Source organism: Tupaia chinensis, unplaced genomic scaffold (genome assembly GCF_000334495.1).
Source record: "Tupaia chinensis unplaced genomic scaffold, TupChi_1.0 Scaffold144150_1, whole genome shotgun sequence".
Taxonomy (NCBI): domain Eukaryota; kingdom Metazoa; phylum Chordata; class Mammalia; order Scandentia; family Tupaiidae; genus Tupaia; species Tupaia belangeri.
In genome coordinates, this window is record NW_006204006.1 from 1,621,935 (window position 1) to 1,636,111 (window position 14,177).

At 45.3% G+C, this 14,177-nt stretch overlaps 1 protein-coding gene across 2 annotated transcripts in view; it reads left to right on the top strand.

Moving 5' to 3' along the window:
• Positions 1-14,177, top strand: part of ADCY1 (adenylate cyclase 1) — a 153,592-nt gene that overhangs the window by 43,930 nt on the left and 95,485 nt on the right. For both annotated transcript variants that reach the window (XM_014583186.2, XM_006166037.3), the window contains exon 4: positions 6,195-6,306. In XM_014583186.2, the coding sequence (XP_014438672.1) occupies positions 6,195-6,306 (112 nt within the window). The remainder of the gene's footprint in view (positions 1-6,194; positions 6,307-14,177) is intronic.

The window sequence follows — 14,177 nt, forward strand, 5'->3', positions numbered from 1 at the left end:
TAATAGAACAGAAGAGTGACATGGTAGTTTCCAGGTATGGGGGTTGGAGGTGAATGAGGAGTTATAGTCAATGGCTTGTAGAGTTTGAATATGTCCTCCAAAAATTTATGTGTTGTGCTAGTGTAACAGGATTGGGAGGATAATCTGATTATGGAGGGGCCTTTGGGGATAGATTAATGACTGGTGGTTAGGGCACGGCTCCTGTGATTGAATTCTCGGTGAGTTTATAAGGAGAGAGAGTGAGACAGATACATGAAACACAAACCCCACTTTTCTGCACAAGCCTTCTATCTGCTCTGCTTCTGTTGTCCGTGTTGTCATGCTAGCCCCATGCCTTCAGACTTTCAGATCAGAATCATAAGCCAAGTAAATGTCTTTATAAATCACCCAATCTCCGTTTTTTTTTTTTTTTTTTTTTTTTTTTATATATGTATATATATTTAAGTCAGGGGTGTCCTAGGGCTATAACTAGAGAACTAGAGTTAGATGTGAGGCATTTCTCCCTCTTTTCACTTACCTGACACATAAAAATAAAGGTGAGGGAACCACCACTTTTTTTTCCTTGCTGAAAAAATCTTAATCTGCCGGGGGACCAGCAGTTAGCGTAATGGCTATGTCACTGGACTCCCATGTAGTCGACCATGGTTTGCGTTCCGGACCCGGTGGCTTAAAACTCACGCTGGGCGTGTGTGCATGCGTGCCCAAGATCCCGAGAGGAGAATGGAGGAAAAGGGATTGTGGTGTGACCATACGCCCTGGGGGGTGATTTCTCGCTTTCTGTCTCTCTGTCTGGTGAGCGCACGCGCCCTATAGCAGAAACCTCTTGAAAAAAAAAAAAAATCTGAATCTGCCTCCCCGGGTGAGTTGATGCTCCCAGGTGCAGGTGCAGCATCCTGAGATGTGCAGGGACACTGAGCCTTCCTGTTGGCTGATGGCACCATCTCCACCTTCCCTTCTCTGGCCACCCTGTAGCAGCAGAGAGACATATTTTTGTATTTCATTTTTTTCTTTACTATCTTCATTAAAATCCTTCAGAGATTCTGTATCATTCTACGGCTGAAGTCCAAGACCAGTACACCATTCACAATTCATAGTTGGCTGATGTCATCAGAAGTGGTAGAGTAATAAGTAAGTGTGTCTGAAAATCCCCTTCTCTGAGAAAGTGATCAATAGAAATTAACCAGGTTTGCAACAATCCAGGAATATTTATTTATGAAAAACAATGAAGTCTCAGAAAAAGTGAGCTTTGTGGCATTGACTAGACCTGTTCCCATCCTCCTGTCTTCTTAGTGCCATGCTAACTTTGAAAAAAAAAACGGTTGCAATCACGGTGAAAGCCGGCAGCCTGCCAGCAACTGGAGGAAGTCAAAGCGTCGTTCTCAGAGAATGTCAGTATTTGACCTGTCTGGGAATTCACTGGAAATGCCCACGTATAAAGCTTGTCTTTATTTGACCTGACTGAAAGGCCAACATGTTACTAGTCTTTGCCCAGCACTTTTATTGAAAATAATCAGTTATTTGTTTAGCACAGTAGCTATCTTAGGTGGTGATAACAGTTGAGGCAAACAACAAGGTAACCAAAAAACTTAAAGGAAAAACTGAGGAATGAGATGTCCATAGAGTGCTTTGAAAAGCTCTGGGAATACCTCTGGAATTTCAGAAGACCACATGCATGAAGAGTTTAAAAAATTCACTAAATGAGCAACATCAAAAACAAACAACAGAACCAACAAATGGCATAATGGTTATGTTGCTGGGCTTCCACGTGGTGGACTGCAGTTCAGGTCCTGGACCCGGGGCTTAAAACTCACTCTGGGCATGTGTGCCTGAGTGCCCAGAGTCCTGAGAGGAGAATGGAAAAGAAGGGATGACAGCATGGCCATCCCTCCTGGGGAGTGATTTCTCGCTTTCTGCCTCTCCAGTGAGTGCACATGCCCAATAGCAAAAAATCTATGTTAAAAAAAAAGCAAAAACAAGCAAACAAACAAATAAAATGAAACAGCAACAATAATCCCTGAGATTGGCAGGAATGGCAGGGAAATATTATTTCCCAAGTTACCACATTATTTAGGTCTCAGTAAAAATATATGAACTACGCAAGAAAACAAGTATGTGTGACTCACACTCAGGGGAAAACAGTCAACGTATATTGTCTCTGAGGAAGGTGAGGTGTTTCACTTCTTAGCCTAAAACTTTAAACCAACTATTTTAAATATGATCAAGGAAGAAACTGTGTCAACAATATAACTAAAAGAAACTCTGAAAATGATTTCTCATCTAATAGAGAATCAAGAGAGAGAGAGATTATGCTTTTTTAAAATCCCAACCAAATGGAAATTCTAAATTTGAAAAATACGGTAGCTGAAATGAAAAATTCACTAGAGTGTCTCAGCGGCAGATTTGAGCAGGCAGAAAAAAGAGTCAGTGAACTTGAATGTAGGTCAATTGAGATTATCCAAGCTGACGAACAGGAAAAAAGAGGATGCATAAAATGCAGAGAGCTTCAGAGACCTGTGGGATACCGTCAGTTATACCAACACACACATCATTAATCCCAGAGGACAGGAAAGAGAGAAAGGGAAAAAGGAATATTTGAAAATAGTGGGTGGGCCATCCAGGTGGTGTGATGGTTAAGGCAGCTGGATTCCATATGGCTGACTGTTCATATCCCACACCCAGCAGCTTGAGAAACATGTTGGGTGCCTGTGTGTGTGTATCCAAAAACCCCAAGACAAAAATGGAAGAAAAGGTATCGTGGTGTGACCATCCCCTCTGGGGGTGATTTCTTACTTTCCTTCTCTCTATCTCTATATCTCTCCAGTGAGCACACACACACACACACACACACACACACACACACACACACATACTATAGCAAACAAACAAAATAGTGGCTAGAAATATCCCCAGATTTTTAAAAATATCCTATATATCCAAGGACCTCAGTGTGCGCCGGGATGGATAAGGTAAGAGCTACATGTTGAGATGCATCATATAAATTGTCAAAAGCCAAAGATAAGGACAAGTCTTGAAAGAAGCAAGAAAGAAAAGATTCATCATCCACAAGGGATCTTTAATATGGTTAACAGATGATCTGTTATCAGAAATGGAGGCCAGAAGGCACTGGGAAGATTTTCAAAGGTGAAATAAAAAGAAACTGTGTCCAGCAAATACCACAGCAATGGCATCTACTATTACCGCTGCATGGAGCCCTCTTTTCTTGGTGTCTCTATGCCTCCCTCCCTCTCCTCCTTCAGGCCATTGACCGTTCCTAGTTAACAGTACACACAATCCCTTGTCCATCTCCCCTGCCTCAATTTTCTCCAGTTACAAGGGTCACCTTTGACACACTCTGAATGTCTCCTCTCCCTGGATAGGCTGGAGTCTTTCTGAGGGCAGTGATGTTAGTGTGATTTTCTTTTGTTTACTGCCGTGTTAGTCTGTTATTGTGTTGCTAACAGAAATACCTGACACTGGGTGATTTATAAAGCAGGTTTGTCTCATGATTCTGGTGGCTGAACAGACCAAGATCAGGGACCTGGCATCCGGCCAGCCTCTGGTGCTAAGACGTGGCCCAGAGAAGCAGGCAGTCTATGGCCACATGGAGAGAGACAGAGGAAGAGGGAGAAGTAGGGACAAGGCGCTATCACAGCATGGCTAACACAGAGAGAGAATGAGAAAGAGGAATCAGACTTCTCCACTTCTGTGTATCTGTTTCCAGCCAGTTGGATGGCACCCTCCCCCACCTGTTAAAGGTCTTGCCACCTCCTGAAGTCATTATACTGGGGACTGAGTTTCTAGAACATGAACCTTTGGGTGAAAAGCCATTATCCAAACCATAACAACTACTAAATCCCCAAAATACAGAACAATCCCAGCCTAAGTGGGCTAAATAATATTTTTGAGTCAATAAATGAATTTTACTTAACAGCTATAAGTGATTATAAGTAATTATTGAGCTCTAGTTAGGTGCAGGGTATGGGATAGACTGTAGATGGAAGGGCAGGCATGCAGAAGGGTTTGGTAATCTGCCTGGGATCTTACTTCTGTGGATGGCAGAGCTGGGTAACCCCACTGGAGTTCAAGCCCCAAACCCTTGGCCCGTCTTTGGCAACATCCTGTGTCATCAACACGAATGGTGGGCTGTTCCCCTGGCCCTAATGTTTATGGTGTCCATACAGGGGAGCTGTGGGGTGGTCCAGGTCAGAAGTCCCACAGTTAGAGAAGAACTAGGAACATATTGTTCTTTTTTTTTTTTTTTTTTTGAGAGGCTTTCACTACAGGGCGCGTGCGCTCGCCAGACAGACAGAGAGAGACATAGAGACAGAAAGCGAGAAATCACCCCCCACGGGGGATGGTCACGCCGCAATCCCTTCTCCTCCATTCTCCTCTCGGGATCTTGGGCACACACGCACACGCACCCGGCATGAGTTTTAAGCCACCGGGTCCGGGACGCGAACCGCGGTCGACTATGTGGGAATCCAGCAACATAGCCAATATGCTAACTGCTGGTTCCCGAACTAGGAACATATTGTAACAAAGTGTGAATACATGGTTGGGTCTGAGTTTTACAGTGCTTTAAGATTTACCTTAATGTTGGGGATCAGCAGTTGGCATAATGGTTATATCACTGGACTCCCACATAGTTGACTGTGGTTCAAGTCCCGGACATGGCAGCTTAAAATGCATGCTGGGTGCATGTGCCCAATATCCCTAGAGAGGAATGGAGAAGAAGGGATTGTGGCATGGCCATCCCCCTGAGGGGGTGGTTTCTCATTTTCTATCTCATTTTTATCTCTCTCTTTCTCTCTGGCAAGCACATGCACCCTATAGCAAAAATCTCTCTAGAAAAATTATCATAAAGTTACATTTTTAGAGACAAAAAATCATGAGTGATTTTTTCCCCATTGTTCAAATATTCTGCAAAGAGCATGTTTTAATTTAAGAAAACAGTAGAAAACATCCTTGTAAAACCTTATCATTTCTAGAAAGATGTCTCTGATATGTAGGTAGACACTAGACACTGTGTTATTAATGCTCCCCTCCACTTTCTTTTTTTTTTTTTTTGGGAGAGATTTTCACTGTTGGGCGTGTGCGCTCGCCAGACAGACAGAGAGAAACATAGAGACAGAGAGCGAGAAATCACCCCCCACGGGGGATGGTCACGCTGCAATCCCTTCTCCTCCATTCTCCTCTCGGGATCTTGGGCACGCATGCACACGCGCCCGGCGTGAGTTTTAAGCCACCGGGTCCGGGACACGAACCGCGGTCGACTACGTGGGAGTCCAGCGACATAGCCATTACGCTAACTGCTGGTTCCCACGCTCCCCTCCACTTTATACTTAATGGTCACCCAGTGCGTGGAGGCTCCGACATGAAGAGTGCATTGTGGCAGATGGAGGTGTCCTCCCCTTCATGCAGCAGCTCCGGGACTCTGGCCCCTTCCATTGTGAAGCTCTGACACAGTACTCAGGACCTCATGGTCACAGAGTATAGCTGGTGAAGGGAGAAAAAGAGGATGCAGAGGGGCCCATGACCTTCTTAAAAGCACACCACTTCTGCGCAAAGGCTACTGACCACAACATTCCCGTGGCCTCCTGGGAAGGGGCAGGTCTCATGGATGGCAGATGGAATCTCTCCATGTAATGTGAGGGGTCAGTATGGGAGATGAACAGCAGTCTCTGAATGGCTCCAGCTTCTATGCCCTCTGTGGCCAAAAGAGTATCCTGGGACTTCTGAGTCTCAGTCTTCTCCCACTCTTGTAAAATGGGAATAAGCCACCAGAATTATGAGACAGACAAATGCATTTCCAGTATGCATTGAGGAATAAATGGGTGATTCTTCTTCTTCTTTTTTTTTTCTTTCTTTTTTTTTTTTTTTGGTTTTACTATAAGATGCATGCATTCTTCAGAGAGAGAGAGATAAGGAAGAGAGAGAACCTCCCAGGGGCTATGGCCATAATGCAATCCCTTCTTCTCTGCTGTCCTCTCAGGATTTGGGGCATATATGCACATGTGCAGGGCATATTTTTCAAGCTCCATGTGGGATCCAGCTGTCTTAACCACCACACTACCTGTGGCCCACATGGGCAATAGCTAAGGTGATTTATAGACATAAACATCTATATAAACCTAGAGGCTGTTATTTCCCACGTGCCTGAAGGAGGGCACCTCAGCACCCCCTTTCTCTTGCAGCATCCTGTTTGCAGACATCGTTGGCTTCACAGGCTTGGCATCCCAGTGCACAGCCCAGGAGCTGGTGAAACTCCTCAATGAGCTCTTTGGAAAGTTCGACGAGTTAGCCACGGTAAGTGCAGCACTTTACTTGCTTCACGTTGCACTGAGATAGCTTCTGAAATGCCCACGTGTGTGTGTGTGACAGGTGGAGACCCTGTTTTTGAAATGTGTGCTGAACAGGCTGCTAAGCAGTTCCACCAGCCAGACTGCAAATCACCTGCTGTTTCAGCCTTGCTGTTTCTTGAGTCCTCTTCTTGGATGTAAGCCCTGCCTCTGCTAAATAAGAGAACTCGTGGCAAGCACGGCCCACGTGCCTTGAGTCAAGCCTTCTGGGCCAAAGGCTTTGTGGTGCAGCTGCATACAGGCACCAGCTGCCCTCTGTGGCACCTGCTGTGCACTGTCCTGTAGCAGGTGCAGGCAGAGCTGGAGTTGCAGCCCTTTCCTTGTTCAGAGGCAGCCTGGGCTGTGGGCTCTGCTGCCCTTGTAGGATCCAGTGCTGATACCCCAGGTGCCAGACCTGGGCAGTGCCACTCTCACCTGTGGCAGGCTGTGTGTGGGGATTTAAAGAACGTCCTGTGACTGGTCACCTGTGGCAGCTAAGTCTTGCCAAAAGTTGGGCTGAGTGAGGCTGCACTGATAGCCCTGGCTCATTACCTCCACGTTTGGATGCAGAGCTGAGCAAGCCAGCCACACCTTTGCAGGTGGCTAGTAGTCACTTGGCAGCATGGGCCTCTGTTGTGGGAGCCCGGCCCAGTGTCTTAGCACTCCTGGAGCTCAGCTACATGGGCCACAGACTCCTTTTGGTGTTCCCTGCTCCTAGGATGAGCAGAGGTGGGGCACATGGGACGGGGATTCAGCTGCAGCAGCTGGTGGCTGTTGCAGGGCTGGGGAGAGTGCACCTCTGAGCCTCCTTGTCTGACCTCTGCTGGGTGATTGTCTTCATGCTGGCCACTCTCCTGCCTTGGGGGTAAGGATATCAGATATTCCTTTTTGTAAGCTACACGTGTGGGTTTTTGGAACACCAGGAAAGATGAAAAGGGAATGTTCATGGCTGTGTGGGGCCAGTTCATGGCTGGGGGACCTCAGCCCTCAGCACTTGTGTGTTTCTGGGATCTGTTTCTTATTTCCCGCCTTCACCAGAAGCTCATCCACGTGGAAGCTTCTGGATGGCAGGTCCTTTTTGGCCCTGGCTAGGCCTCTTCTCTCTCATCGTGCTCTGAACTCACCCTGTGGGTCTTGTACCTGACCCTTCTGGTATCCCTAAGGTTGGCATCACTGTCCTCAAGGGGATGGGGGCCATGTTTGGTCAGCCTTGTCCTCTTCACTGATTCCTGGAGACTCCCGGGGCTCCCGTTTTCCTCTGAGGTACTTGCCTTGGTGAGCATCTCTCCCCCAACTGGCAGGCAGCAAAGAGTCACCATGGGATGAGGAAAGAATGTCCAGGAAGTGGGCAGATGCCTCATCCAGTCTCCATCCTTCATCTGCTCATCCTGTTGGGATCTTTACAGGGTTATGCCAAGGGCAGAGCTGTTTGGTTTTCAGGCAACATGATGTTGGTGTGTCTAGAAAAACTTCTACTTAAGCAAAGGTTGCACATTTTTTTTCTCCTGTATCTTTTCCTGGAAATGGTGTAATTTTAGGTTTTTCATGGAGGTCTATGATGACCTTGAGTTGTAGAAAACCACAGCACGGACCAGCCTCTGAGTGGCTGAGTGGGAGTCCTAAGGGAGTAGAGTTGCCTTAGACTGATCCCTTTGGTGCTCAAGGAAGATCTGTGCAGACCCACATCCTCATAGGCTCAGGGTCTGACATGGAGAGGTCATTGCACTGTGTGGTGGTACCAAGTGATGGCCCCAACCTAGATTCCACGAACCCCAGCTGCCTTCTGGCCATGTACCTGGTCTTCAAGGGCCCTGGGGAGGAAAGGAAACTGTGCCTCTCACCTCTGGGATGTGGAAGGCCAATCCCATTGCTCCAGGGATGTTTGGATCCTCTTTTCACATCCTCTAGAAGGTTCTCAAAGACCCACTGGGTGAGGGCAGGCAGACCGAGGCATCTCCACACTCCCTATGTCCCAGCCCCTGCCCAGGGCAGCCTCCTTTAGGGACCTCCCCAGTGTGCTTGGACACATAAAAGAGAATGTGGGGAATGGGCGCTGGGCAAGGGGCGACTGGAGGCCAGCTTGAGAGTCCCTCCTGCCTTTCACATCAGTGTGTGCTTTTCTGGTCAAGCTGAGTGACAGCCTCAGAGCAAGGAGCCCATTAGGGGCTACAGGCCATGTGACCAATTCATGAAATAGCACAGCTCTGTCTGCCAAACAGTAGGACCTACAGCCATGGTAGCTGAGATTGATTCCATATTTTTGTGGCTAAAGTACTTCTTTGAATTGTTTTTCTGTAAAATTTACATTATGTTGGGACCAGCAGTTAGCGCAATGGCTATGTCGCTGGACTCCCATGTAGCCGACCGTGGTTTGAGTCCCAGACCTGGTGGCTTAAACTCACGCCGGGCGTGTGTGTGTGCATGCCCAAGATCCTGAAAGGAGAATGCATGAGAAAGAATTGTGGCGTGGCCATCTCCCCTGGGGGGTGATTTCTTGCTTTCTATCTCTCAATCTCTCTCTGTCTGTCTGACGAGTACATGCACCCTATAGCAAAAACCTCTCAAAAAAAATTTACATTATGTTAGTAACAAAGCCAAAATTTATTGAAAAGTTGTGGCAGATATGTAAGCATTGTTTTGCAACAAAACTTCTTTCTTTTTTAGTTAATAATTTCTCATTTGGACTTGAAAAATTCCCTTGGTGCAGCACAGAGCACTTGGGCTATGATTTTAAGTGGTGGTTTGGGGGCTGGGTCAGGAAGGAGAAGAGAACCTGGCATTGGCATGTCTGCTCCTACTGCCCAGATCACTGGGAGGTGCCTACCCAGTGGCTGCAGCCCACCAGGAAGGTCCATTGTTTCCAACAGGTGGAAGCCTAAGAGTGGCAGGTGTGGTGGTTTTTCAAGTGAGAAGATTTGAACTTAGTTTGTTTCAAAGTCTTCCTCATGTCAGTGGAGTCCCCTGTGATGCCAGATACATGTCCTGTGGGTCAGCAATTTGAGATTTTGCTGATGAAAGCAACAGAGCTCAGGGGAAAACAGGGCTGGGCAGGAGGCTCACACCTTTCCTGTGTCCTGCTACACTTGCATACAGCGACAGTTGTTGGTCGGTGCTTCTCTGCCTCTACCCTTCAGGTTCCTAGTCCTGTAGTGGTGCTCTGGAAACACAGTGCCTCCTGTGAGGTGGGCAGGGGCCACATAGCAGGCTTGACCTGGTGGGATCACATGCAGAAAGCAGAGCTGGCAAGAAGAGGAAGGAAGGTGAGCCATAGCTGGCTCTATAATAAGTAGCTCTAGTACTCACATTCTCCCTGGGGCTCTGTGAGCTGACTGGGCTCAGCTGGGCAGTTCTCACTTGGGTCTCTGGTAGCTTCCTTTTGATGTCCCTCTTCTAAAGACTGCTGCCTGTGGCTGGCCTTTAGCTGTGATATATTTTTTGGAGAGGTTTTTTTTTTTTCTTTTTTTTTTTTCCTATAGGGTGTGTGCGCTCGCCAGAGAGACAGAGAGCGACAGAGAGACAGAAAGTGAGAAATCACCCCATGGGGGGAATGGCCATGCTGCAGTCCCTGCTCCTCCATTCTCCTCTCGGGATCTTGGGCACGCATGCACACATGCCCGGCGTGAGTTTAAGCCACCGGGTCCGGGACTCCAACTGCAGCTGACTACATGGGAGTCCAGTCCAGCGATGTAGCCATTATGCTAACTGCTGGTCCCTTTAGCTGCGATTTTTTCCTCAGTCATTTTTGGTGAACTTGCCAAGTGTCCAGGGTCTCAGGGCATGACACCAGTCTCCTGGGACAGTTAGTGGAGACTTCCAGGCTCCTTCTGCTGTTCTTTGCTAGGCCAAGCAGGTATAGACCTGCCCACCTGAGGGGCTAGAGACACAGACCCTCCTGACAGGGGAGCCCTGGGCGTGAACATGGTAACACTGTCTGTGTCCTTGTTCTTAGGACAGCTCGTGGCCATGGGCTCTGTGCCCTGTACCTCTTCCTTCCTTGTTGACTTATACACAACTCTCACCATCTCACAGTTTCCTCCGTTGGTAGAGAAGCATTGCTGTGGCTCCCACTGCCTCTCTTGTTCTCTCTCTCATTCTCACCCTTTCATGGAAGAAAAGTAAATAAACTTAAAAAAGAGTCTGAGCATACTCCTCACCCCAAATGCTTTCCAGACTCCTTGCCTCTCTCCTCCCACTCTTCACCTTCCCTCTTCCTTATGTCCAGGAAACTGCTTTCTGTTACCATAGACAAGTTTGAATCTTCTAGAATCTTATATATGTAGAATAATGCAGTATACACTCCACATTGTCACTTCTTCACTCAGCATAATGGTGTTGAGATTTGTCCAGCTTCTTGAATGTACCAAAACTTCATGCCTTGATATTGCTTAGAAGCATACCATCATGTAGCTATACCAAAGCTTGTCTATCCTCACCTCTTGGTACACATCTGTGTTAGTTCTAGCTTTTGGTATTACAAATAAAGTTGCTGTGAGCATTCATATACAGGTCTCTGTATGGATGTGTGCTTTCAGTTTTCTCAGGTAAATATTTGGGAGAATGGCTAGACAATATGGAAATACATGTTTACCTTCTTTTATTTTTAAATTTAACTGTAGGATCTTTAGGATGCATGTGCTCACTGAAGAAAGAGAGAGAGAGAGAGAGAGAGAGAAAACCCCTTGAAGGTATGGACACATCACAATCTCATCTCTTCCATTCTCCTCTTGGGATTTTGTGCACATATGTGCATGAATCCAGAGTGTTTTTTTTTTTTAACAAGTATGCAGATTCCATTTATTTGGTCCATAAGTATAGTATAGTCATTATTCGATTTTTACAAAACATTCAATATAAATAACCTGAAACTATAATAATGCACAAAAATTGGCTTCTTACACAGACATACTGAGCAGTATGAACTGAAAATTTGAGTAAAAACATCATTTTACCTTAATATACATAGTGCCAGTTAACATTTAAAAAATGTTTGAATGCATAGCACTTGATACTTCTTTGAATCTGCTTTAGTCTGTTTAGAGCATGAAAATGGTTAGATCTAGGCTAGATGTACTTCTTCTAGCCAAAAATAAAGACATAATATTTATAACCAGGTATCAACTTTACTAAACCACAATATATATATATATATTTTTTGAGAGGTTTTTCACTATAGGGCACGTGCGCTTGCCAGACAGACAGAGAGACACATAGAGGCAGAAAGCGAGAAATCACCCCCCAGGGGGGATGGCCACGCCACAATCCCTTCTCCGCCATTCTCCTCTCGGGATCTTGGGCACGCACGCACATGCGCCCGGCGTGAGTTTTAAGCCACCGAGTCCAGGACGTGAACCACGGTCGACTACATGGGAGTCCAGCGACATAGCCATTACGCTAACTGCTGGTTTCCTAAACAACACTATTTTAAAACTATTAAATGATACGTTAGGGTATTTACATTAAAAAGGCAACATGCATCATGTCTTTTCATCTCATGACTGGTTATGCACCCACTTTGTTCAAAGGCTTTAAAAACTACTTTCCTACATTCAATACAGCATAGTACAGTGTTTCTAGTACTTGTAGCAAAATGAATGCTTCAAAGGGAGCAGAATCACTTTTAAGTCATTGGTGTCAATGTTTCCCTTTTGGAACAAAGGATGTAACAAATAATCTGGTTCTTCCCAGATGTACTAATGGAGAAAGAGGGTTTTATTAAGAGGCATTTATTTTTGTTCAATTTGATGCTATGACATCGTCAAGCTCCTCTGTCTGTTCTATTCCGGGTGTTTTTTTTTTTTTTAATTTCTTTTTATGGAGAGGTTTTTTCTATGGGGCATATGCGCTGGCCAGACAGAGAGAGAGAGAGACAGAGAGACAGAAAGCGAGAAATCACCCCCCGGGGGGATGGCCACACCGCAATCCCTTCTCCTCCATTCTCCTCTCGAGATCTTGGGCATGCATGCACACGTGCCCGGCGTGAGTTGAAGCCACCAAGTCTGGGACTCAAACCGCGGTCGACTATGTGGGAGTCCAGCAACATAGCCATTACGCTAACTGCTGGTTCCTATACCGGGTGTTTTTTTAAGTTGCCGGATCTGAAACTTGATTCACGTAATCGACCCTGTGGGATCCAGCTGCCTTAACCACCATGCACAGGTAGGCCCATGTTTAACTCCTGAGGAAACAGATACAGTCTTTTTCAAAGTGATTGTACATTTCACATCCCACCCCCAGGACAGGAGTTCCAGTTCCTTCACACCCTTGTCAACATTGGTGTGGTCAGTCTTTTTAATTTCAGCCATTCTAATGGCTATGTGATAGTATTTTGTTGTGGATTTAATGTATGTTCCCCTAATGACCAATAGTTGTGAGCAACATTGCATTGCGTATTGGCCACCCACATACACTGTTTCATGAAATGTCTTCACATTTCTTTTACCATTTAAAATAATTGGGTTGTTGTTTTCTTATAGAGTTCTGAGAATTCTTTATATGTTCTGCTTACAAGTTCTTGAAGGATATATGATTTGCAAATATTTTCTCCCAGATTTGGCTTGTTTGTTCCATTGTCTTAACAGTAATGTTCAAAGAGCAGAGTTTTTAGTTTATATGAAGTCAAATTTAATTATGTGTGTGTGTGTGTGTGTGTGTGTGTGTGTGTGCACGTGTTGTAATATTGTGTTGTACCCAAAAAGTCTTTGCCCAAAGTGCCATAACTGTATTGATTTTCTAAGGCCACTGTGGTAAATTACCAAAAATGTGGGGCTTGAACAGTAGAAATTTATTTTGTCACAATCTGGGGGATCTGAAGTCTGAAATTAGTATTGCTTGGCTAAAATCAAGATGTTGGCAGGAGTGTACTCTTTTGCAGAGGTCCAGGGAGAATCCTTTTACTTCTGCTGGGTGCTAGAATTCCTTAGTTTGTCATGATATTCCCATCTTCCTCTCTCTTCACACTACTGCCTTCTCTTTCTCTCTCTGTAAAAACTTCTGCATCCTTCTTACAAGGACACATGTCATTGTACTGTCTGCCTCCTATTTTTGAATTTATATTCTATTCCATTGACCTATTTGTCTTATCTTGACACCAAAACTCTACACCTTGGCCTTATAGCTTTATGGACAAGCCTAGAAGATTCTGTGATCTTTCTAACTTTGTTCTCTTTCAAGGGGATTTTGACTATCCTATGTCTCTTGCTTTTTCATATGGATTTTATGAACAACTTGTCAGTTTCTACAACAAGGGCTGCTGGGGTATTGTTTGGGATTATGTTGAATCATTATCAATCTGAGAGGAATTGTTATCTTAAAAGTTTAATATAGAGTCTCTGAACCAACATAGGCAATCTCTCCATTTACTTATATCTTGTTTAATTTCTCTCAGAAATGTGTAGTTTTCAGAGTGCAGATAGTTCATGTCTTTTATCAGACTTATCCCTAAGTAGTATCTATTTGATGATAACATTGCAAATGCTATGTATTTACGTAATTTGCTTACTTCTTCCATGGGAGAGAGACACAGAGAGAGACAGAGAGAGACATATCCAACATATGGTTTTTACACACAGCCTCAGCCAGCCTTGGTCATGGGCATGTGTGCATGTGCCTGGTGTGCACGGGGGGACCCTGGGACGCAACCCCAGGACTTTACCGTGAAGGACTGGTGTGATAGAGCATCGCATTAACTTGGCACCACTGTAGCTGGCCTCAATTTTTCATTTTTATTTCTCATTTTTAAATTATTAGTTTAGGAAAATACAGTTGAGTCTTAGTGTTTCAGAACAAAAAATCAATACAATGAGGCTTATTTTTTTCTAGTAGGTTTTTATTGATTCCTGC